Source organism: Physeter macrocephalus, chromosome 8 (assembly GCF_002837175.3).
Source record: "Physeter macrocephalus isolate SW-GA chromosome 8, ASM283717v5, whole genome shotgun sequence".
In the NCBI taxonomy this organism is placed as follows: domain Eukaryota; kingdom Metazoa; phylum Chordata; class Mammalia; order Artiodactyla; family Physeteridae; genus Physeter; species Physeter macrocephalus.
Genome location: NC_041221.1, coordinates 67,832,570 through 67,859,084, shown reverse-complemented (window position 1 = coordinate 67,859,084; position 26,515 = coordinate 67,832,570). Strand labels below are relative to the sequence as shown.

The 26,515-nt window shown below is 35.3% G+C and overlaps 1 protein-coding gene across 9 annotated transcripts in view; it reads right to left on the bottom strand.

Moving 5' to 3' along the window:
* The window catches only part of RNF180 (ring finger protein 180), a 302,861-nt gene that overhangs the window by 47,556 nt on the left and 228,790 nt on the right, over positions 1-26,515 (bottom strand). For 8 of the 9 annotated variants that reach the window (XR_008618062.1, XR_008618063.1, XM_024118674.3 and 5 more), the window contains 2 exons: positions 17,428-17,653; positions 1,990-2,115 (listed from right to left, as the gene is read on the bottom strand). Coding sequence is in view for 6 of the 9 variants with exons in the window: in XM_024118674.3 (XP_023974442.1) it covers positions 1,990-2,115; positions 17,428-17,653 (352 nt within the window). In the remaining 3 variants the exon portion in view is untranslated. Of the gene's footprint in view, positions 1-1,989; positions 2,116-17,427; positions 17,654-26,515 lie in introns of those variants that run through there. The other variant, XR_008618065.1, reaches the window with a different exon arrangement.

Sequence of the window (26,515 nt, the reverse complement as noted above, 5' to 3'; positions counted from 1 at the left end):
GTACTACAAAACTACAGTAATCAAAACAGCATGGTACTGGAAAAATACATAAATATAGATCAATAGAACAGGATAGAAAGCCCAGAAATAAACCCACCCACTTATGGTCAATTAATCTATGATAAAGTGGGCAACAACATACAATGGAGAAAAGACAGTCTCTTCAGTAAGTGGTACTGGGAAAACTGGACAGCTACATGTAAAAGAATGAAATTAGAACATTCTCTAACACCGTATACAAAAATAAACTCAAAATGGATTAAAGACCCATACACAAAAATAAACACAAAATGGATTAAAGACCTAAATGTAAGACCAGATACTATAAAAGTCCCAGAGGAAAACATAGGCAGACCACTCTTTAACATAAACCACAGCAATATTTTTTGGGGACCCATCTCCTAGAGTAATGGAAATAAAAGCAAAAATAAACAAATGGGGCCTAATTAATATCAAAAGCTTTTGCACAGCAAAAAAGACCACAAACAAAATAGAAAGGCAGCCTATGGAATGGGAGAAAATATTTGCAAATGATGTGACCAACAAGGGATTAATTTCCAAAATATACACACAGCTCAATATCAAAAAAACCAACCCAATCAAAAAATGGGCCGAAGACCTAAACAGACATTTCTACAAAGAAGACATACAGATGGCTAATAGGCACATAAAAAATGTTCAACATGGATAATTATTAGAGAAATGCAAATCAAAACTACAATGAGGTACCACCTCACATCAAAAAACTACAAATAATAAATGCTGGAGAAGGTGTGGAGAAAAAGGAACCCTCCTACACTGTTGGTGGGAATGTAAATTGGTACAGTCACTATCGAGAATGGTGTATGGAGGTTCCTTAAAAAACTAAAAGTAGAGTTACCATATGATCCTGTAATCCCACCCTTGGTCATATATCTGGAGCAAACTCTAATTCAAAAAGATACATGCACCCCTATGTTCATAGCAGCACTATTTACAATAGCCAAGACATGGGAACAACCTAAATGTCCACTGACAGATGAATGGATAAAGATGTGGGGTGTGTGTGTGTGTGTGTGTGTGTGTGTGTGTGTGTGTATCTATATCTATGAATGATGGAATATTACCCAACCATAAAAAAGAATGAAATAATGGCATTTGCGGCAGCATGGATGGACCTAGAGATTATCATAGTAAGTGAAGTAAGACAGAGAAAGACAAATATCATATGATATCACTTATATGTGGAATCTTAAAAAAAAAAGATACAAATGAACTTATTTACAAGACAGAAATAGACTCATGACATAGAAAACAAACTTATGGTTACCAAAGGGGAAAGGGCCAGGGAAGGGATAAATTAAGAGTTTGGGATTAACATACACATACTACTATATATAAAATAGATAACAAACAAGGACCTACTGTATAGCACAGGGAACTAGACTTAATATCTTGTAATAACCTATAAGGGAAATGAATCTGAAAAAGAATATATATATATATATGTATATACATACATATTTTAAACTGAATTGCTCTGCTGTACACCTGAAACTAACATGACATGGTAAATCAACTATACTTCAATAAAAGAGAAATAATTTATTAAAATAAAACTGAGATTAGAACCAATAAAATGAAATGAACTTAAATTATGATAATGAGTTGTTCAAAACCTTTATAAGGAATACTAATGCTTTTGTCAAATCTGTTACTTTTGACTTCATTATCTACATATTAAACATTATTGACATCAAGGCAAAGTAAATTTAATCATGAGTTTTTCTCAGATTTTGCTCTTACTGTATAGTCTCCATCTTTTTCATATGTACACCTGTAGCTTTCAGTAAGAGGATACTTAGCAAAATCCTTACTTAAAATTGACCAGTGCAGAAATATTTTTCTACTAATATATCCAAGGCAGAAAGAAAACAGCTTTATAAAAGACCTTGGACAATGTTACCAGACTTTTCCTTTTTTTTTTTTTTTTTTGCATTAGTTCCTTACCTCCAAAAAGATGGAATGCTTTTCTGCGGCTTGGTAGGGGCCACTTTGCAGAGCTGGATTTCTGAAAGCTTTGTTTTCTTTTCAAATATTCTTTAGTAAAGAATGTTTTTGTGGCATTGTTCAGTTCTAGAGTAAAGCAAAAGAAAATAGTATTTTTAAACATTAATTTGAGTAAAATGGCAAGAACCTGAAAAATGGTTGTTGTAGTATTTTGATAATAAATTCAGATCTCTTTAAGACAGTGAAGACAAAAGTAGAGTCAACTTTTTTTTTTAACCCAAGCAAACCTAACTCCTCCGAATTTGATGCAACTCTGATATGTCTACATATAGAACACACACCTACTGAGCAGCTCCTATGTCAGATACTACACCAGATATGGAGATGAATAAGACATAGCCCCTCCCTCAAGAAGACTGCAGTCTAAAAGATGAAAATAAACAGGTAGACCAGAAAAAGGGGGGACATGTGTTATGGGTGTAGCAATAGAATAACTAGAGTGTAATCATGGCTCAGGAGTGATAATGAAAAGGAAAAATCCTTAGAACTTTTTACGTCGTAGTCTCTTTATTTCATTCCATATGTGATGGGTTGACCATTTAGATGCTAATGCTGCTGATAAAAAATGTAGAAATAAATTCTCAACCTTTCAGAAACTTATTAATGCGTTAAAGAGAAAAGGAAAATATTAATTTGAAATAAACGAATACTAATCAAAGATCACATATGATGACATTCACTTTATTTTTTAAATTTTATGTATGTATGTATTTATTTATTTATTTAGGCTGTGCCGTGTCTTAGCTGCACCATGCAGGATCTTTTAGTTGAGGCATGCGGGCTCTTAGTTGTGGCCCAGTGGGTAAGACTCTGCGCTCCCAATGCAGGGGTTCACTCTCTGGTGGGGGAACTGGATCCCACATACATTCACTTTAAATAAGAGTCTCTGGATACGAGCCAGGGAAAGCAAGGCATGATCCGAGTTGAACTGTTTGATGGAGAAGTTCTTCTCAGGGAGGCCAGTGTAGAGCTGGTTACTAACTGAGAAATAAAGTAGTCTTTCCATCAATGGTGCCCTCTTACTTTCATCCCACAATTATTCCTGTACTATCTTCTCTGTTTCCATCCTTCAGGCTTTGAGCTTCTGCTCAAACCAGTTACATCAAATTATCTCTGTTTTTCCTAGTTACTCCCCAGGATTGATTCTTTCCTTAAGCAATTCACAGGGGAAACAGATTCTTAGAGTTTACATTTAACAGCAAAAGAAACATGTAAATAACCGACCACTCCAAGCAAGGGAGGTTAAGTATTAAACTGCAACTCTGTTTAACTCCCTTCCCCATTCTACACCCAAGGGCCAGTAATTAAAGCACACAAGATAGAGAAAAAGTAATTTCATAGTCTGTGTACTCATTGTGTATGTTGGAGGTTGTTATGACTAGTGAATGTTTTATCCTTCATATGTTTAATAGTTAAATCATTTCAGATTGGATATTCTCTCAGTGTTTTCTGCAGCAGTGCACAGTTGTTTTATCAATGTCCACTCTGCCCACTGCCTGTGAACAGCCCCTTAGTATAAGATGGTCATGGCACTACTACCTGGTTAAAAGGACTCATCAGTGTCATTCATACTGATGAAGGGAATGGAAGAGATTATCAAATGACTTATAACACATTCACTTATAGTAACAATTCTTGAAGGGCTTATCCTTAAGCAGTGATGACTGTAATTCAGGGTATTGTCTGAGAAATTAAAAATCCTATAAGTGGTATTGTGTTAACAATTAACTCTAGGGCAAATTGACTCACAACTTCCTAAATGCCTTTAAAAGTAAGATCAGTGTGGTTGGTAAATGATTTCATGTGGGAGATAATATAAACCAAGGTGAAGAGTTTGCAACTCAAGAATTCTTATTCCCCTCCTTTCTCTTTCTCCTCTCCACCTCCTCCTTCTTCTGGAGAGCTTGTAGCCATGCTCTAAAATGTTGATGCAATAACCAGAAGATGCCACTGAACTGCCCTCTCTTAAAATGGAAACTTATTTGGAAGTGTAATTGATTTCAGTAAACCAGATCAAAAAGACATTCTTGTAAGAGTTGGCCAATAAGTGCAGTTTTGAAAGCTGGTCACAAATCAAACTTCTCTTAGAGGGTACATGAGAGAGGTAAAAGTAGTAATGATAACTGTGATATTTTTGTTTTCTAGCTTCGAGGAACTTATTACACAATGCACTTTTAACCTACATAACAAACCCATGTGATTAATGCACCAAAGAAAAAAAGGGTTCATAAAAATATTTACAATATCTACAAAAATTATGATCAGAGAAATTACTAAAATGTGCAAAATGAGATGGGAGATGTACCTACAACATTTTGTTGAACATAAATACATGTGTCCATAACATAATCTTATGAGATGTTGGAAGATTTTATTTATTACACTGACCTGAAAGGCTTTTGGAGAAGAGAGGACCTAGAAGCCCTTGTCCCTCCATTTCCGGGGCAAATAAGAACTGGGTTCTAATGCTTCTTAACTGTGGCACCTTTCATAAGTTGTTGAACTTCTCTTTGTACTCGCTTTCTACCCTATATCTGGCAAACATTTATTTTGCAATAGCTATGTGCCTAGCACTTTACTGGTCTAGCTAGAAATGTAGAAATTAATTAAATGTAATTCCTGTTTGCTGGGCATTGTACTAGATCACTGATTCCAAAATACGTGTCTGAAGCCTGGCTATGCATCAAAATTGCTGAGAGCACTTGTTAAAAAGACAAATTCTAGGACCTTGCCCAGATATTACTGAAGCAGAATTGCTGTGGATGTGACCTAGGAGTCTGTGCTTTCTACAGGCTCCTTGGGTGATTCTGATACACAGTCAAATTTGATAACCACTGGATGAAATGACCTTAAATCCTTTTCTGTTCTAAAATTACCTGAATTTATTTAAATAGGTTAAACCTTATCTCACTCTGCTATAAACTGTACAAACCTTACCCAAGGATGTTGTTCTTTCTATAGAACAGTGTTGCTTCATTCTAGTGGCATTTGAACTTGGAACGCCAGAATTTTGCAACAAATAAAATATTCAGTACTACCTTTCTCAGAATTATTTGGAAGAAGCACTGAGATAAATCTGAAGGCAGACCAAGATGTAGGGCTCGGAGTAAAAGGTGATAAAAACTACCTTTTATCTCCTCCTTTGCCAACCCTACCTCTTAGGGAGTAGAGGCTTCTTATTATAATATACATTATAATGTATTAGATGTTTCATATCATTCAATATGTTAGAAAAAGACAAAACCCTGAATATCCTGGAAAGATTCTAAAGTCTACTCAAATGGTACATTTAGTTAAATGTGGTGGCAGTACCAGTGGAAACAGCAGCATCTTTGCGTGACACTATCATAGAAATAGTAAATAAGTGTTAAGATAAAAGTTCCAGTCTTCTTGACTTGGCTGAATGCAGAAGTCAATCACCAACTACATAAAAACATAATTCACATTATTACAGGGTATATTACCATGAGTTTCACTGTATCATATCATAAAGAATAAAATAAGAACAACCACATACACAGCACAATTTTGAACTACAGGCGGTACCAATAGGGTAGTGTAACTCTGATTTCTGTTTTATGCTTAAATATGGGCAATTTTATATTTAAACAACTAATTATAATTAAGCAAATATTTGTTAGTAATGGTTTTAAGCATTCTGCTAACTATAAGAGTTAAAACTGTGAAACAGGCATAGTACCTGCATTAAATCCTATCTAGTAAATAGGTAACCATTAAGTTATGAGGTAAGTGCCATGATAGGGTTAATTCAGGCCTTAGGGTCCTATTAAGGAGGGGAATATAATAAGAGTATTATTATAAATACAGGGCACAGTCATTTAGATGGACCCAGTGGTATTATGTTCTAATTTAAAAGGCTAGGATATATGTGTCCACCCATCTCATTTAGATTATTAAAGGCCTTGTTTACCTACTTAAAATTATGTCTCATTATTATGAAAGCTTTTCTTCCCCACAGTTCCCTTCTGAGTCCTATGTTGTTTGATACATAGTATTTCATTTTTCACAAAGATGCAACTTGCAAAAATATGATTTGACAAAAAGAAATTTGTAGCATGTTTTAATAAAAGTTTAAAAAAAAGACTACTTCTCCAAGAGTTTTGCATTATATATATAGAATGAGCCCTGATTTTGAGTGGAAATCCAACTTTCCTTCATTTCAACAGGCACTGGACATGCTTGTTCACAGGCATTATTTGGTTCCAGGAGATTAATGTACAATAAAGGACACTTGCAAGGAATAGACAAGATTGGGAATGAAGAGTCCCAATCAGTGGGCATTTGTATAAAAAGGGAGATTTCTAACAAAACAATCTTTACCAGCTGATGCTTAACCCTCATTTTTTAAACATAGCATTTAGTTTAAGTAACCTCTTGTGAGATGATCTTTAGAACTTTTAGATTAGTCTCATCTCACTCTTCTTTTTTAATATGTTGATGTATACACATTTAATATGATGAAAAATAGTAATTTTTCAAGAATATACAATCTAAGATAGTTTTCTTTGTATTGTTTTACAGCAGCAGGAGTAAAATTGAGTGAGGATGCTGCTTCAAGGGGATCTGAGATCTCTCCCTTACACAGGAACAGAGAAGGGCTAATATACTGACATTTGAGCTCACTTTACTAGATATCAATGAAAATCTATAAACTATCTTAAAACTGTCTTCAGGGTTTTCAAGGGCAATGCTTGATCTGCACTTCTGCAAGAGGAATGAGAAAGTCTCACTTGTAAGGGACCCTAACTCTCCTAGTGAAACTCATTTTATACCCATGTGAGCACCCAGAAAGGTTCATCTATGAGGGGAACACTACCAGTTAGAGAAAACTGGAGTCTGCTATTGCAGCTTGCATTTAACAGAATATGACTACTTTGACTCAAAGAAATATGAGTAAGATAAGCCTCAGAACCAACTCTTCAGACCTGGCAGTTTCTCACCCTAGGGCGGCTGCAAGGTCTCCTAGTAACTGCATGTCCTATGTGATTTGGTGGCAAGAGGAACTCTGAATGTTGGGAAAGAGAGACCAACCAGGAGTATCTCATTAATACTGATGAATATTTATCTATGTATCCTCTGAATATAAATTTTAACCTGATTTTCTTACCCTTTCCTAGTGAACTGTTCAAAGTTAAAATCTAGTTAGGAAGTTCCATCTCCAACTAAATATGTAGCCTGATGACAGAGGCACATACAACAGGGACCAAACCAAACCCAAAACAAAAATTCTATATTTGACACTTTGTCAAAGTGGAGCTATGGATTTTACAATATACAAGTCATTACAGAATATAATTTATGCTTAACTGATGTTAATATTTAGGAGTTCCTATTTCATTTGGTAGATATAGTTAAAATTTTATCCATTTTAATGTAATAATTCCACTTAATATTTGCTACTGCAATATTTTATACTCATAATTTTTAAACCTGAATAGGAAAAGAGTTGTTACAAATACTTTAGCCCTTTGGTCCAGGAGAAATCTGCTAGTACTATAAGGCCTTATTAGGTTAGAGAATTTAACCAAGCCTTCATCTCAGCCACCTTGTGTTTAAGTTGTGCTTATTGATGTCCTTTAAGACTCTGGAGCATTAAGAATTATTTCAGTAACTGTTTCATTACACAAGAATAACCAGTTTACCCTCTGTTAGAGGAATAATAAGGCCAAGAGGAGATCTACTAAATTAAGCCCAATTCAACCATAACCTTTATTGTGCTCTTAGTATGATAAAGACAAAATGCTAAGTACTTTGTACTGTTATGATGTATACTGTTATTATTTTGTATTTAAAGTTACACTTCAAGATTTAGAAAAAGGCTTTTGAAAGGCTATGGATAGGGATGTACTAGTGGATCTTCAAAACAGATAGTTAGTGGGAAGCCGCCACATAGCACAGGGAGATCAGCTTGGTGCTTTGTGACCACCTAGAGGGGTGGGATAGGGAGGGTAGGAGGGAGATGCAAGAGGGAGGAGATATGGGGATATATGTATATGTATAGCTGATTCAATTTGTTATAAAGCAGAAACTAACACACCATTGTAAAGCAATTATACTCCAATAAAGATGTTATAAAAAAAAAAAGGTCATCACAGCATCCATTCTTGGCTTCAAAGAATCCATGATTCTCTGTCTTCTGTATGAAAAGAAACAGGACTCCATCCTCCCTGCCCACCATCATATTTAATGCTGCACCTTGGTTTACTTATTTATTTTTAAAAACAGTCAAAGTAACACATGCCCGTGGTTTGAAAAGATCCAAATGATGTTAAAAGGCTTAAAAAACCAAAACCAAAACAACAATGAAGATCTATTCCACTCCCTCTATCTCTAGCTCCACTCACAATCCCCAGGGACTGTTTTAAATATTCCTGTTTTCAAGCTTTTTTCTGGAGATTAACCTCCATAAGTGCAAGGCAGTGTTTTTCAACACTTGGTTTGCAAACCACTAGCCATATGTGAAAGGATTTAGGGTTAAATTGAAAGAAAAATTTTAAAATTTTCATAGTTACCTATTTTAATGTATATTAGAAGAAATGTATAAACTAGAACATCAAATACATAAATTCACAAATAAATTGTTAAGGATGAGGCTAAAATAAGTATTTTTTTTAAAAACGTGTGTCAATATGAAGAAAACCCTTAAGTAAAAAATAATTCTGGAGGTATGTGGATACAGTAAAAATTGTAAAGGTGGTAGGAAAATGACAGAAATTTGAGAAACACTGCTCTAATCATTATGCTTATTTTTCTATTTCTTTTTTATAATAAAATATATTTTTCCATATATTAAAGCACAAGAGTGACTACACTAAAAGACATCATAAAATATTTACTCCTACTGATAAAGAATGAGTTTGTACATATATACAATGGAATACTACTCAGCCATTAAAAAGAACAAAATAATGCCATTTGCAGGAACATGGATGCAACTAGAGATTATCATAGTAAGTGAAGTAAGTCAGAAAGAGAAAGACAAATACCATATGATATGCAATCTAAAATATGGTACAAATGAACCTATCTGCAAAACAGAAACAGACTCACAGACATACAGAACAGACTTGCAGTTGCCAAGGGGGAGGGGGGTGGAGGAGGGAAGGACTGGGAGTTTGGGATTAGCAGATATAAACTATTATACATAGGATGGATAAACAACAAGGTCCTAGTATATAGCATAGGGAATTATATTCAATATCCTGTGATAAACCCAAATGGAAAAGAATATATATAAAAAAAGAATGTCTGTGTATAAGTGAGTCACTTTGCTATACAGCAGAGACTGGCACAGCATTGTAAATCCACTATACCTCAATTTAAAAAAAATGAATGTTTGGATTTTGGAGGCAGTGATGATTCTGTACAAGATGAACAGAAAAATGAAAAAGTTGAGGCACGGATGAAGGCAAGAACAAAACCACTATTAGCATAAGAATTAACAGACCAGACTTTTTGGTATAGAATAAGAGAAAGTATGAAATGCTGTTAATGGGAATAGGGACAATAGAACAAGACCAATTACAGGTTGTAACAGTGGATAAAAAGAGGAAGTGTGATGTTCTTTTGGATGAGCTGTATGTCCTGGATAAAGCCCAGCAGGACATCTAAAAGTCAGACAGAATACAGGATAATTCGTCACTGTGTGGGACTGGCCCAAACACTGCAGGATATCTGTCATCCCTACCCCTGCTGACTAGATACCAGTAGCATCCTCCTATTATTGTGACAGTCAAAATATCCCTGGTGAAAAATATCATAAGCCTGCTTTATGCTTAAAATCCTAGATTAGGTTAAATGTCATTTCTTTACTTAGTTAGGGACTTCTACACACAAGGTGAAGACAGCCATTTTCATTTCCTTTTTTTCCAATGGAGTTCACCAGCACTTCTGCTTATCAGCATCTAGTTCCACCATGTAAAGGCACAAGAGTAGTGGCATTCAAAAAGGAGACAGAGGTTGAATGAAGGAAAATAGTGGAACAAGGGTAGAAATCCTCGTTCCTGAGGTGTGGGTACATCTGAATGAGGTGAGAGCAGTGAGTGACTTCACAATAGAGAGTTAAGTTGTACTGACCCTGGGGCTCCCTATGCAGTACCTGAGACACTTGTATCTTCCATATGAGCATGGGCTGGGATCCCTGAACAATGAACACTGAGTCTATAGTAGGACTGCCCATACCAGTGTTCTCCAGAGTCAGTCCACAGTAGGGGCAGTGACATGCTTGGTTTGAAGGCTTCAGTCATAAAGTCAATTCAAGAAAATATGATGCCTTCCCTCACAACGAAACCATAATCTCCTTGGCTGAGGGATTCCTCCCCCCTCACTTGGATGATCCTCTCTCTATTTAATGCTTGTAAGACATAGCCTTTTCCCTTCCTCAGCCTGCTGATGAAGGTGGCCTGCAGATCCTGTTATACAGCATGTAGCACCTCTCTGAACAGACCTACTGTTGGGGTGTTGATGTGGGAGTTCCTTGTCTGAAAGAATGAACCTGTCAGTCAATGAATAGGAAAGGTCTTCCCTATCCAGAGGTCTTTCTCCTCAGCTCTGCCCATCCTGGATTCTTTTTCATCTCCACAGACAAAAGAACTCTAGTTAACACCAGAACTTGTCCCAATCTCACAAGCAGGCTTAGAGTCTTCCATGTGCAAAAGTTATTCTGCTGTTTTCCAAAGTGACTTTGCCATTTTATACTCCAACCAGCAATATATGAGTTCCAATTTCTCCATATCCTTGTCAACACTTGTTATTGTCTATCTTTTTAACTATAGCCATCCTAGTGACTGTGAAGTGATATCTCATCATAGTTTGGATTTGCAACTAATGACTAATGATATTGAGCATTTTTTTCATGTGCTTATTGGCCATCTTTATATCTTCTCTGGAGAACTGTCTATTCAAACTCTTTGTCCATTTTAAAATAGGGTTATTTGTTTTTTAATTCTTGAGTTGTAACAGTTCTTTATATATTCTAGATACTAGACCCTTGTCACATATATGGCTTACAAATATTTTCATTTATCCTGTGGTTATCTTTTCACTTTCTTGATAATATCCCTTTAAGCAGAGAAGTTTTTAACTTTGATGAAGTCTGATTTATCTATTTCTTCTTTGGCTGTTTGTGCTTTAGGTGTCATATCTAAGAAACCATAGCCCAATACCATTTCAAAAAATATTTACACCTATGTTGTCTTCTAAGAGTTTTATGTTTTTATCTCTTACATTTAGGTCTTTGTTCCATTTTAAGTTAATTTGTGTATGTGTGTGTGTGTGTGTGTGTGTGTGTGTGTGTTCATAGTGTGAGGGAGGGTTCCAAATTCATTCCTTTGCGTATGAATATCTAAATGTGACAGGCTCTCTATGTTCTTACTGAGTATAGTGGTAGATTTCAGTAGATTTAAAAAAAAATAAATGTTTTTCTATTTGCTGTATATCCTTAGGACAATTTCCATAGACTTAAATGCAAAAAAAATCATTTCACCAGTTAAATGGTTGTTTTTCTGGGGTGAGGATCCATGAAGCTTCTCACGCTACCATTCTAAAAATCTTCTTCACTATTTCTTAATTTATCAACTTTAAATAATATTGACTTCTTTCTAGGAGGATTTGGGTCTTTTGCAATATCTTCTTCCCTTCTCACCTCTCAAATTTTTGTGAATAATATCATTTTTAGTTTCTATATTGTCTACCTTTATTATTAGCATGCTTTTATCAGTTAGGATGCTCTTGGTGTACACTAACAGAAAATTTATTCAAACTGCCTTAGTTAATTAGTAAATTTAATATTTCATATAACAGAAAATTCAAAGGTAGGGTAGGCTTCAAACCTGTCTGACTTGGTGGTTAAACAATGTCATCAAGACCCCTTGTTCATTTCTTTTCTTAGTTTTACTATCCAAAATAAAGACTTTATACTAAGCTGGTTCCCCACTTGCTCATAAGACAGCTGCCAGTAATTATCCCTATTACACACTTTCTTGCTTATGTCCAATGGGGAAGAAACTAGCTTCTCCATCTCATGTCTTAAGAGTAAAGGCAAATTTTAGTCTCACCTCATCACTCAGAACTGAAACACATGCCCATTTATGAACCTATCACTGGCAAAAGGAATAGATTACCAAAAAGCCAAAGATGGGTTCATCTACCCAGGAGCCACCTGGCCTATGCTGAGGGAGTTAAATACTGGAATAAAACTCAGGGTATGTTAGGAAGAAAGATGTAATCGATACGAATTAGCAACCAATAGTGTCTACTACCTATTTTTTTGTATGTTTTCCTGTTAACTTTTTTTTTCCATATTTGCTAGTTTTATTTATTTTTTTAACTTTTTTAAAAAACATCTTTATTGGAGTATAATTGCTTTACATTGGTGTGTTAGTTTCTGCTTGATATCAAAGTGCATCAGCTATACATATACATATGTCGCCATATCTCTTCCCCCTTGTGTCTCCCTCCCACCCTCCCTATCCCACCCCTCTAGGTGGTCACAAAGTACCGAGATGATCTCCCGTGCTATGCAGCTGCTTCCCACTAGCTATCTATTTTACATTTGGTAGTATATATATGTCCATGCCACTCTATTAACTTTTGACAGTATTATCTTGACCTCCACTAACAAATGATATTAATGCCTTCTACCCTGTCTTCTATATATGCTCTCCCACTTCAAATTCTCAACTTCTAGTGTATCAAGTACTTTATCAAGATCACATCTAACAGTGTTAAGAAATTTAAGCAAAATTGCATTAAATACTGAATGTTATATTGAGAGTTCAGGTTTAAATCATTATTTTGCTAAAGCACACTCTATGGAATAAATCTGGAAGGAATTTCATCATAACTCTATCCACTGAACTACTCTAAATTACAACTAACCCCTTATTCATTTGCCAAATATCTTCAGCTCTTTTAGAAAATGACAACTTTCCCACTTTAATCTTTGATAATAACTGTCCCCTGGTTTGTACACAGTTGGAATGGTGACATTAGGTAGCTGAGATGATTAATTCATTCACTTAATAAATAACTCTCAGGGTTCAGTAAAGTTAACAGAATAGTGTAAGACTGGAAACTGACTTTCTCCCAAAATATCAACAAAAGCAGCTGAAACCAGAAGAGGAAAAAAATCCCATTTACAATGGCAGCAACAAAAATATACAGGCATAAAGCTAATAAGAATTTTGCTGTACCATTTGAAAGGAAATTACATAAATGTTATTGAGAGGCAATATGCTTTCAATATTATAACAATGTTATAATATTATAACAATATTATTAAAATGTCAATTTAAAATGTGAATTATTCCCCAACTTATAAAATTAATTCACTTGTGAGTTATTAAAACATAAAGCTAGAATAATTATAATACCGAAGTAATGGTATAGGACAAGATAGAAATATGAATGGAAAAGAACAGCTGCCAAAAAACACAGAAACATTTTAGTAATTATCTTCATTACCTAAAAAAGGCAGTTCAATCAGCATAGAAAAGAATGAGTTGTTCAATAAATATTACTGGGATAAATGCTTACAGACACGGAATAAAGGGACTATATATTTTTTTAAATTATGACTTAAGCTGTTTATTCTTTCTAAATTAGTAGAAAACTATTTTGCAAGGTTTATTATTTTTTTTTGTTTGTGGTTTTGTTTTGTTTTTGAAAGGTACTATATTTTTAACCAAACCACACCATAATAAATGGACTGAAATTAAGAGTAGGGAAATGAGGACAAAATGAAAACCAAAATAAATATAGGTAAAGAGACTATTTATATACAGTAAGTCCCCTACATACGTACCTTCAAGTTGCGAACTTTCAAATATGCGATCGTGTGTTCACATGCCCAATCACATAAGTTAGTTCACTTGTCTGGCGTACGTTATCACATGTGTGCATCCTCTACAAGTGGTTGTACTTTTGTGTATTTTACTGTACAGTACTGTATAGAGTGCAGTAGTACAGTATCTTTATTTCAAGCTCAGGATGTCTGGAAGCAAGCGTAAAAGCAGCGGTGATGTAGCTGGTACCACTGTACTTTTCAAGGTACTGTACTGTAAGATTAAAAATGTTCTATTTTTTGTGTTTGTTTTTTATGTATTATTTGTGTGAAAAGTATTATAAACCTATTACAGTACAGTACTATATAGCTGATTGTGTTAGTTGGGTACCTAGGCTAACTTTGTTGGACTTACAAACAAATTGGACTTACGAATGCACTCTCAGAACACAACTCATTCATACGTAGGGTATTTACTGTAATTCTGTAGTGGATAAGGCCTTTAATACCTAACTTTGAAATTAGAAATAATAAAGGCAAAGGTTGCTACATAAGACTACATAAAATATAGAAGTTCTGCACATTCATAAAATATAATAAACATAATTCAAGTACATATGACAAAATAGGAAAGTGATTTGCCACATATGACAAAAGATGACATTACTGAAAAAAAAAATCCTCTTGCAGTAAACAAGAAAACGATGAACAGACCAAAAGAAAAATCAGCAAAGGGCATGGTAAGGGATTTAAAAGGAAAAAAAAGGATAGTCCAGAGTGTTGAGAAAATAAGCCCATTATATTGCTGCTTGCAATAATTTTGGAGCATAATTTTGTAACATATACATAGTCTTAAAACACGTACAGGCTTTCACTACAAATTCTACTCCTGGAAATCCATTACAAGGAAATGCTCAGAGATGTGTGCAAATATTTATCCATATATATCAGCAAATAAATGAATGATAAACAACTAAATAGTAGATAGCTTAAGTAGATCATGATATAATCACAAGAATTTAAAGTAAAACAAGGGACTTCCCTGGTGGTCCAGTGGGTAAGACTCTGCGCTTCCAATGCAGGGGGCCCGGGTTCGATCTCTGGTCGGGGAACTAGAGAGCACATGCATGCTGCAACTAAGAGTTCGCATGCTGCAACTAAGAAGTCCACATGCTGCAACTAAAGATCTTGCTGCTGCAACTAAGACCCAGCTCAGCCAAAATAAATAAATAAATATTTTTTAAAAAGTAAAACAAAAGCAGGTCAAAAGTCTAATGTTCAAAATGAACACTTTACAAAAAAAAAATGATTAAGTATATGGATATAAAATATTCTGGAAGAATACTCGATAAATGTGATCTTTAAATGGTAGGACTATGGAGGATTTTGAGCTTATAATTTTACTTGTATACTTTTTTTATAATGAAATTGCATTACTTATATAATTTTAGAAGTTATTTTTATAGGAAAACCAGACCATATATATATACATATATATATATATATATTTTTCGGCTACTAGCAATGTTGCTTTCCCTAATCTATACTCTGATATGCCCTCAGCTCTTATCAAAGAATACCATAAGATACCATGTTAGAAAACCTGATATTGCACTTGCTCTGAGGATGTTTTTGAGGACACTGTCTACTGCATCTCTCAATATGCCTAGAAATCACATTAAAAAATTTCTTTTAAAGTGCTGGAAAAAATGTCTCTTGCCCTTAGGAGTTGGTATGTTTCTTTCCATCAATCATGAGAATCATTTAATTGTATGCTTATTTTTTCTTAGGCAGCAAAACAAAATACTTCATTCAGTACTTCCCTTGCCTTGCTACTTCATTGCATATATATTTTAAAACATGTAAAATCTTTTTGAGGTAGGTATAAATAACTAAGTAGTATATTCCCATTATTATTATCAGCTTCTAAATGACAGTACACAACCAAATTTAGTCTCCATTGGAATAAATATTCCCAATATGATTTATTATATAGAAGAACCAATTTTGGAAATAAAGGAAAATATGACATTGTTGCTTTTATAAATGAACTAAGAGAGAGTCAAGTCATTATTGTTTTAAGACATTAAGGAAAGCAATTTTAAAATCCCTGTCAACATTAAACCGGATCATGGAAGGCAGGGACATCTGTCTAAATCACTACGTACATTGCCTAGATGCTTCCCTTCAAAACAGGCTTTCAGTAAATGCTTTCTTGCATAGATGGTCAGAGATAACACTGAGAAAGAGATGTTACTCTTCACATTTCATTCACTCCAAAGCACCTAGCAAGGGATCTAGTACTAGAAAAGAACCCCTATTTTTCCCATTTCAATGTAAGCCAGAGAAGAAGAACTTCCAGTAAGCTTCTGTCCTCCCATGGAATTGCTTCCTTCCCTCTCTCCACTCCTTACTTGCTCTTCCCCATGAAAGGAAGAGTGATCTGCCAGTGTGACAGATGACAGCCTGGAGTCCCTGACCATGTTTCTCTATTGGGTAGAGGCAACTGTGCTTGGCATGTCCTTTTGTCCCCATGTCTGTCTGTGCTCAGTGCAGTGATTTTGTGCTCCAAACTATATGCACTAGGCAGATCAGAGAGGCAAAGCTTTATTTTCTCTTCTCTGTTTGATTACTGAGCCTGTAAGCCAGGTTTGCAAGCCTTCATGCAGCTGGTTGGGTTAAGGCATGCAAAGCTTATTTTTATAAACTGATTCTTCCTTGCAGATGGGTCCTTGGATTTTCTTTTGCGGAAGAAAAATGTGCCATGTGTTTTCTACAGTTTTACTATTAATAAAGTACATACTTTGATCCTCATTTGGTTCCTCTATGGTTGAGGCGAGAATGTGGATATAGAAATTTCCTCCCCTGAGGTTTAGCACACAGTAGTGCACTCAATAAATATCAGCTCTGCTTACTTCTATCATTCTTCTCTTTCACCTTAGCAGGTTTCTATGTTCCACATTCATTAGTTTTTCCTTTCTCCATTAGTATGTTTTAAATATTGTGTTATATTCCACCTTTACATGAAAATTAGGTAAACAAATCCTTGTTCCAATTTTACTATCTTCTAGTTCAAGAAGAAAGACCTTAAGAACAACAAGAAGGTTGAGAAGATTTGGAGCCTGGGGGAAAGGCCTAATAGTTAACCTCAGATATTTACAGATTTATTCTCTGAGACTTCAGAGGAAAAAACATGGGCCAAAGAATGAGGAGTAGTGGAAGGCAGATTTGAGGAATAAATAATCAACAGGGCTGCTTCAAATTTTAATGGAATGTCCTTGACACTGGAGATGTTCAAGTAAATGCTGAACAATAACTAGTTAGGATGCTTTAGAAAAGATCTCAACATTGAATAGAAGAGTAGAGATGAGAAACTATTCTCATCTATGATTCTATGATTTTAACAAGTTCTAATGAGTTGGGCAAGCACTGTTTTATAAACTAGAGAGTAACAAATTATGCTGTATATGATTTGCAATAAATTTCTCATGATAATTCATACAGTATCTTTAGAACTGGAAGAAAGAGGTAGGCAAAATAATCAGGCAATTGTGTTAATGAAAGACAACAGTTACCTGTCTGGAAAAAGACTCTGGAAATAATTGTCCGACACAATGGGCAGGGAGTGCTTGCGGGATTGTCTTTGGCAAGAGTCCGTAAGCAGGGCTCACAGAAGATGTGGTGACAAGGGTAACACATGTAGGGGTTGAAATAAACATCCAGACACACTGCACAGATGTAGCTCTCCTTTTCCTCTGCATATTCATTGTCATCATCTGTACTCATCTCATTATCCAAAGTCTGCAAAACATAAGCAAAAACCATTTTTCTTAGTTCAGTATGAGATTGGTTTCCTTGAGAAATCGAGACACTGATTTTATATTTTCTTAAAGTGAATGAAAATATTTATGAGAAACAGGTAATATCTGTTTCTGTGCATAATCAAAGTGACAGAAATGCTACCTTGCAAAGTGGGAAGAAACTGGAAACATACATGAAAAACCCAGAAGTCTTAATTATTCATTTTAGTATTTTTATATAATGCTAAATGTTAAAATATAGTACCTGAACACATTAAGTATACCTGTATCTCTATTTAACCAGCACTACTTAAGTAAGTGTTAGGTCCTAGGATGACAGGTTCCCCCTATCTATTCTACTCACACCACAGCAAATAAGCTGACTGTCGCAAGATATAAAGCCTTACATGGGCATTCACACATGAAGAGAAGTGAGGGTAAGAGGATGTCATACTTCATCTTCACACCATGCTTGGAGTGTTTTTATTCTACATTTTGCACCTTCCTGGACCTCAAAGCCAATAAAAGGCCAAAGCCTAAGGTATGTCAGGAAGTAGATAAGGCAAAGAAACTTGTAGTAATTCTGGGATGAACCTTGTAACTGGGAAATATGATGATCCCTCTCCTCTCTCCCAAATGGAACAGTTAAGAAAGACGCTATTAAAAAGTAGTTAGGATTTGTTATAAAGCATAAACTAACGCACCATTGTAAAGCAATTATACTCCAATAAGGACGTCAAAAAAAAAAACAAACGGTAGTTAGGAAAGAGGCACTCAGGTTAGCAGCACAAAATCTGGTGGCTGAATTCCTGTTACTTAACATCACAATATTCCTCATCCATGAGAATGCTGTGAGAATTAAATGAGGTAATCCATGTAAAGCGTTAAGCAAAGTGCCTGGTATATAACAAATATTCAATAAATATTAACCATAGCCATCCTTCTCTCCTCTCTTCTTCAAAGGCCCTATAGTCTTGGCTAGAGCCTTGGGAAATTTTCCTCAAACCAGGCCTGACCTCAGTCCACTGAGGCATAATGGGAATCTGCATGGTGTAGATGCTTTCCTCCTCACTTTAATGGATGTCAAAAATGGAGATCAGTGAATAATATCTGAGTAAGCCTTAGGTTTAATAAATATTTTTAGGTTACATGAAATGTAAAAGTTACACAAATGAGGCAAACAGAGCCTTGAAAATACAGAAAAACGTTTCTACTGGATAAACTATTATTTGATTTATCCAGATGGCTTTGCTTCCTCTTTCAGCCGCTTGTTGATAATTTCTCTCTTTATGAAAGACATATTTGAGGCATTAGCCCATTCTTTTTAATTGGTTGTCTGATTTTTCTTAAGCATTTTTACTTAATCTAGTTATTTGTTGTTACTGGCTAGATGTGTTGCAAATATTTTTTCCTTTTCTCTAGTTTGCCTTTTCATTCTTTTCATAGTGTCTTTTGATAAAATGAAATTCTTTATTTTAAAGAACATTTTTCCTTTATGATTTAATACATTTTGTGTCTTATTTAAGCACTCTTACTTTTTCCCCAACGTCAGTAAGAGAGTCTTATTTTGCATTTAATAATATTTCATCATCCTATAATCTACCTGAAATTGATTTTCATGTATGGTGTACATTAGGGTTAAATTTCATTTTTATTTTTATGTAATTATTAATTAGTACAGCCCATTTATTGCAAAGACCTTACTTTCCTCCACTGTTCTAAAGTGCCACGTTGTTATTAGGTCAAATATGCATGGGTTGGCTTCTATTTTGTTCCATTACTTTACTGTCTATTCCTATGCCATAATCACAATTTCTTACTGTGGGCTTATAATAAGCCTCAATATCTGGTAAAGGAAGTCCTTTCATCTTAAAGTCTAATAAGAACCGGCAGTATGAACAAACAAACAAACAAAACAACTAATACTAAACATTCTTTGGGTTATTTGTATGGAAATATGTTAATATAAATGTTTCAGACATTACATGAAATTTCTAAAAATCTTTGAAAAAAAAAAAGCCCTTACTCAGGTGGATGATTACAAAATAGATAAAATTCTTCCTGTATCTCTATGTGCACCCATATGCATTTCATCAAGATGTGAAGATTAGTTTTCCACCCTCTGAATTTGGGGTCTGTCATGTGACTTACTTTGGCCAATGGATTGTTAGCAAATATGATGCAAACAGAGGCTTAAAAAAAGCTTGTGCATTGGAATAATCCTCTCTTGATGATCTTGGGAACTCTAGTCTACTACCATGTGAACAAGTCTAGGCAAACCTGCTGAATAGTAAGTGAATATGGTCCAGCTGCCTCCATTGTGACTACTGACAATAAGCCAACCACCAGACATGTGTGGGTAGAGCCAATGACTGTCATCTAACTGTAAATGTACTGGTGAGCCCAGATGACACCGTGTGGATCAGAGATAAGCCATTACAGCTGAGCTCAGCTCCAACTGCCAACTCAGAAAACTGTGAGTGAATATAGGTTGTTGTTTTAAACAACTAAATAAAATCTGTTTGTTACATAACAAAAATTAGTTGACACATCCTTGTCTACACATGGCTAACTTTACCTCTTTTTTTAAAATCTTAGTTTAAATACCAACTTCCCCAAAGGATTTCACTGCTATGCTATCTAAACTTGTTCTGTCACTGCTACTTATTTGTTTACTCATAATAATTTTTATTTGCTTATTTTCTATGTCTCTCAATAGAATGTTAAGATTAATAAAGAGGAATGAAAAAATATATATACATACACGCACATTTTTTCCCCAATGAATTAATAGTACAGCCTGCTTGGTGGTGGCTTGCATTCTCAAAATGCTCATAGGTTCAGCTTGTTAAATATCGTATTGATTATATCTCTATTAAGTGTTCTTAGGTATTCTTGTAGGCCTTTTGGATATTTACAGCTAGATAACAAGCATTCTGTGAAATCTCATATAACACATACAAAGTTTAACACAGAGAAGATATGAAGTAACTGTCCCTCACCAACAGAAAGATTGTGGCTATGAGTTGAACACTAATAAAAATCTGCTGAAAAGGCAACAGTATCCACAATTTTTCTCATTATTGTTATATGACTATTCTTTCCTGTACTTAAAAAAACTTGAAAAAGGAAAGCTATAAGTGCACAATTAGTACCGATTTGGTCCCCCCAGATAATAAAAACATCTTTGGACCTAGATGCTTATTTACTAAAATTTTATTTCATAGTGACAGCTTATTCTGTTTGTATTACACTCTCAATATTGTGTCTTGAGATTTGAACTAATTAACCTCAAAGAAACTCATGGCATAAGAAAATTATAGTTTGAAGACCCTCTTAAAGCAATCCAAATTGTGGCCCTAATAACTGTACATAATTTTATTTCTATGAAGTACTTTATCTCTACATATATAACAAAAGTGACTAGATTTCATTAAAATATACATCAAATAAATAAATGATTTTCTATTTAAAAACACAACAATATTATGGAAAAAAACTTGAAGGTGGAAGTTTGCAAATAGAAAATGAGGTCAGAACTATTCATCTATTAGCTGAGCTACGTGACTCAATCCACAAAACAGATTAACACATACAAAGACCTCTAGAATCACTATATTTTAAGGGACCAAAAAGGGTGAAGAGTTTTCATTACACAGAGAATTGAACATATCTGGTGATAAAAACTGTTCTGCAAGAAGACAGAAAAACCGCCTCAAAGAACTCCATTGGGCTTTTCTCCAAATTGGACAGATAATAATAAACTTACTGTTGGATAGTTATATTTTAAAAATTAATTACTCATTAATAGATAAATGTCAACCTGGAAAAATGTTTTTAATAGGTGTGCCTATGAACTCATCTTCATCTCATCAACATTTCAATTACCATAGATAGAGACCATCAAAATGCTTCTCAGAAATGGAGAGGTGACAGGAAAGATGGCTGCCTAGTTAAAAAAAAAAACTAAAATCTTTTCTGAACAGGAGGGAGACCTTCAAGATGGCAGAGGAGTAAGACATGGAGATCACCTTGCTCCCCACAAATGCATCAGAAATACATCTACATGTGGAACAACTCCTAAGGAACACCTACGGAACACTGGCAGAAGACCTCAGACTTCCCAAAAGACGCCCTCAGGCGACCTACAGGCAGAGGCAGGGCCAATCCAAAGCTGAACCCCGGGAGCAGTGCGAACAAAGAAGAGAAAGGGAAATTTCTCCCAGCACCCTCAGGAGCAGCGGACTAAATCTCCACAATCAAATTGATGTACCCTGCATCTCTGGAATACCAGAATAGACAATGAATCATCCCAAAATTGAAGCAGTGGACTTTAGGAGCAACTGTAGACTTGGGGTTTGCTTTGTGCATCTAATTTTTTTCTGGTTTTATGTTTATCTTAGTTTAATATTTAGAGTTTATTATCATTGGTAGATTTGTTTATTGATTTGGTTCCTCCCTTCCTTTTTTTTAATATACACATATGTGTTTTTTTCCTTTTTCTCTTTTTGTGAGGTGTATTTGTATGCTTCTTTGTGTGATTTTTGTCTGTATAGCTTTGCTTTTACCATTTGTCCTAGGGTCCTGTCTGTCCCTTTTTTTTTTTTAGTATAGTTTTTAGCACTTGTTATCATTGGTGGATTTGTTTTTTGGTTTCATTGCTCTCTTCTTTCTTTCATTCTTTTTTATTACTTTTTATTTTTTTAAAATTTTTATTAATTTTTAAACTTTTTAATTTTAATAAATTTAATTAATTAATTAATTTCTCCCTTTTCTTCTGAGCCGTGTGGCTGACAGGGTCTTGGTGCTTTGGCCAGGTGTCAGGCCTATGCCTCTCAGGTGGGAGAGCCAAGTTCAGGACACTGGCCCACCAGAGACTTCCTGGCTCCACGGAATATCAAACAGCGAAAGCTCTCCCAAAGATCTCCATCTCAATGCTAAGACCCAGCTCCACTCAATGCCCAACAACCCACAGTGCTGGACACCCAATACCAAACAATTAGCAAGACAGGAACACAACCACACCCATTAGCAGAGAGGCTGCCTAAAATCATAATAAGGTCACAGACACCCTCAAAACACACCACTGGACACGGTCTTGCCCACTAGAAAGACAAGAGGCAGCCTCATCCACCAGAACACAGGTCCTAGTCCCCTCCACCAAGAAGCCTACACAACCAACTGAACCAAACTTAGCCACTGGGGGGAGACATCAAAAACAACAGGAACTATGAAACTGCAGCCTGCGAAAAGGAGACTCCAAACACAGAGGGTTAAGCAAAATGAGAAGACAGCCAAACACACAGCAGATGAAGAAGCAACGTAAAAACCCATCAGACCTAACAAATTAAGAGTAAATAGGCAGTCTACCTGGAAAAGAATTCAGAGTAATGACAGTAAAGATGATCCAAAATCTTGGAAATAGAATGGAGAAAATACAAGAAACGTTTAACAAGGACCTAGAAGAAATAAAGAGAAAACAAAACAATTATGAACAGAACAATAAATGAAATTAATACTTCTCTAGAAGGAATCGATAGCAGAATAACTGGGGCAGAAAAACGGATAAGTGACCTGGAGGATAAAATAGTGGAAATAACTGCCATACAGCAGAATAAAGAAAAAAGAATGAAAAGAATTGAGGACAGTCTCAGAGACCTCTGGGACAAGATTAAACACACCAACATTCGAATTATAGGGGTCCCAGAAGAAGAAGAGAAAAAGAAAGGGACTGAGAAAACATTTGAAGAGATTATAGTTGAAAACTTCCCTAGTATGGGAAACTAAATAGTCAATCAAGTCCAGGAAGTGCAGAGAGTCACATACAGGATAAATCCAAGGGGAAAAACGCCAAGACACATATTAATCAAATTATCAAAAGTTAAACACTAAGAAAAAATATAAAAGCAGCAAGGGAAAAACAACAAATAACAGACAAGGGAATCCCCATAAGGTTATCAGCTGATCTTTCAACAGAGACTCTGCAAGCCAGAAGGGAATGGTAAGATAAATTGAAAGTGATGAAAGGGAAAAACTTACAAGCAACATTAATCTATCCAGCAAGGATCCCATTCAGATTCAACGGAGAAATTAAAACTTTTACAGACAAGCAAAAGCTAAGAAAATTCATCACCACCAAACCAGCTTTACAACAAGTGCTAAAGGACTTCTCTAGGCAGGAAACACTAGAGAAAGAAAAGACCTACAATAACAAACCCAAAACAATTAAGAAAATGGTAATAGGAACATACATAGTGGTAATTACCTTAAATGTAAGTGGCTTAAATGCTCCAACCAAAAGACACAGACTGGTTGAATGGATACAAAAACAAGACCCATATATATGCTGTCTACAAGAGACCCACTTCAGACCTAGGGACACATACAGACTGAAAGTGAGAGGATGGAAAAAGATATTCCATGCAAATGGAAATCAGAAGAAAGCTGGAGTAGCAATTCTCATATCAGACAAAATAGACTTCAAAATAAAAACTATTACAAGAGACAAAGAAGGACACTACATAATGATCAAGGGATCGATCCATGAAGAAGATATAACAATTGTAAATATTTATGCACCCAACATAGGAGCACATCAATACATAAGGCAAATGCTAACAGTCATTAAAGGGAAATCGACAGTAAAACAATCATACTAGGGGACATTAACACCTCAGTTTCACTAATGGACAGATTATCCAAAATGAAAATAAATAAGGAAAACCAAGCTTTAAATGATACATTAAACAAGATGGACTTAATTGATATTTATAGGACATTCCTTACAAAAACAACAAAATACACTTTCTTCTCAAGTGCTCATGGAACATTCTCCAGGATAGATCATATCTTGGGTCACAAATCAAGCCTTGGTACATTTAAGAAAACTGAATTCTCCAGGATAGATCATATCTTGGGTCACAATTCAAGCCTTGGTAAATTTAAGAAAACTGAAATCATATCAAGCATCTCTTGCGACCACAATGCTATGAGACTAGATAACAATTACAGGAAAAAATACAAACACATGGAGGTTAAACAATACACTACTAAATAACCAAGAGATCACTGAAGAAATCAAAGAGGAAATCAAAAGATACCTAGAAACAAATGAAAATGAAAACACGACAACCCAAAACCTATAGGATACAGCAAAAGCAGTTCAAAGAGGGTAGTTTATAGCAATACAATCTTACGTCAAGAAACAAGAAACATCTCAAATAAACAACCTAAACTTTCACCTGAAGCAATTAGAGGAAGGGGAACAAAAAGGCCCAAACTTAGTAGAAGGAAAGAAATAATAAAGTTCAGATCAGAAATAAATGAAAAAGAACTGAAGGAAACAAGAGCAAATATCAATAAAAATAAAAGCTGGTTCTTTGAGAAGATAAACAAAATTGATAAATCATTAGCCAGACTCATAGAGAAAAAAAGGGAGAGGGCTTCATTGGTGGCGCAGTGGTTGAGAATCTGCCTGCTGATGCAGGGGACATGGGTTCATGCCCCGGTTCGGGAAGATCCCACATGTCATGGAGCGGCTGGGCCCGTGAGCCATGGCTGTTGAGTCTGCGTGTCTGGAGCCTGTGCTCCACAATGGGAGAGGCCACAACAGTGAGACGACGACCCAAAACCTATGGGATGCAGCAAAAGCAGTTCTAAGAGGGAAGTTTATAGCAATACAATCCTACCTTAAGAAACAGGAAACATGTCGTATAAACAACCTAACTTTGCACCTAAAGCAATTAGAGAAAGAAGAAAAAAAGAACCCCAAATTTAGCAGAAGGAAAGAAATCATAGAGATCAGATCAGAAATAAATGAAAAAGAAATGAAGGAAATGATAGCAAAGATCAATAAAACTAAAAGCTGGTTCTTTGAGAAGATAAACAAAATTGATAAACCATTAGCCAGACTCATCAAGAAAAAAAGGGAGAAGACTCAAATCAATAGAATTAGAAATGAAAAAGGAGAAGTAACAACTGACACTGCAGAAATACAAAGGATCATGAGAGATTACTACAAGCAACTATATGCCAATAAAATGGACAACCTGGAAGAAATGGACAAATTCTTAGAAAAGCATAACCTTCTAAGACTGAATCAGAAGAAATAGAAAATTGGCTTCACAGGCGAATTCTATCAAACATTTAGAGAAGAGCTAACACCTGTCCTTTTCAAACTCTTCCAAAATATAGCAGAGGGAGGAACACTCCCAAACTCATTCTACGAGGCCACCATCACCCTGATACAAAAACCAGACAAAGATGTCACAAAGAAAGAAAACTACAGGCCAATAACTCAGATGAACATAGATGCAATTATCCTCAACAAAATACTAGCAAACAGAGTCCAACAGTACATTAAAAGGATCATACACCATGATCAAGTGGGGTTTATCCCAGGAATGCAAGGATTCTTCAATATATGCAAATCAATCAATGTGATACACCACATTAAAAAACTGAAGGAGAAAAACCACATGATCACCTCAATAGATGCAGAAAAAGCTTTCAACAAAATTCAACAGCCATTTATGATAAACACACTCCAGAAAGTAGGCATAGAGGGAACTTAACTTAACATAAAAAAGGCCATATATGACAACCTATAGCCAACATCGTCCTCAATGGTGAAAAACTGAAACCATTTCCACTAAGATCAGGAACAAGACAAGGTTGTCCATTCTCACCAATATTACTCAACATAGTTTTGGAAGTTTTAGCCACAGCAATCAGAGAAGAAAAAGAAACAAAAGGAATCCAAATCGGAAAAGAAGTAAAGCTGTCACTTTTTTCAGATGACATGATACTATACAGAGAGAATCCTAAAGATGCTACCAGAACACTACTAGAGCTAATCAATGAA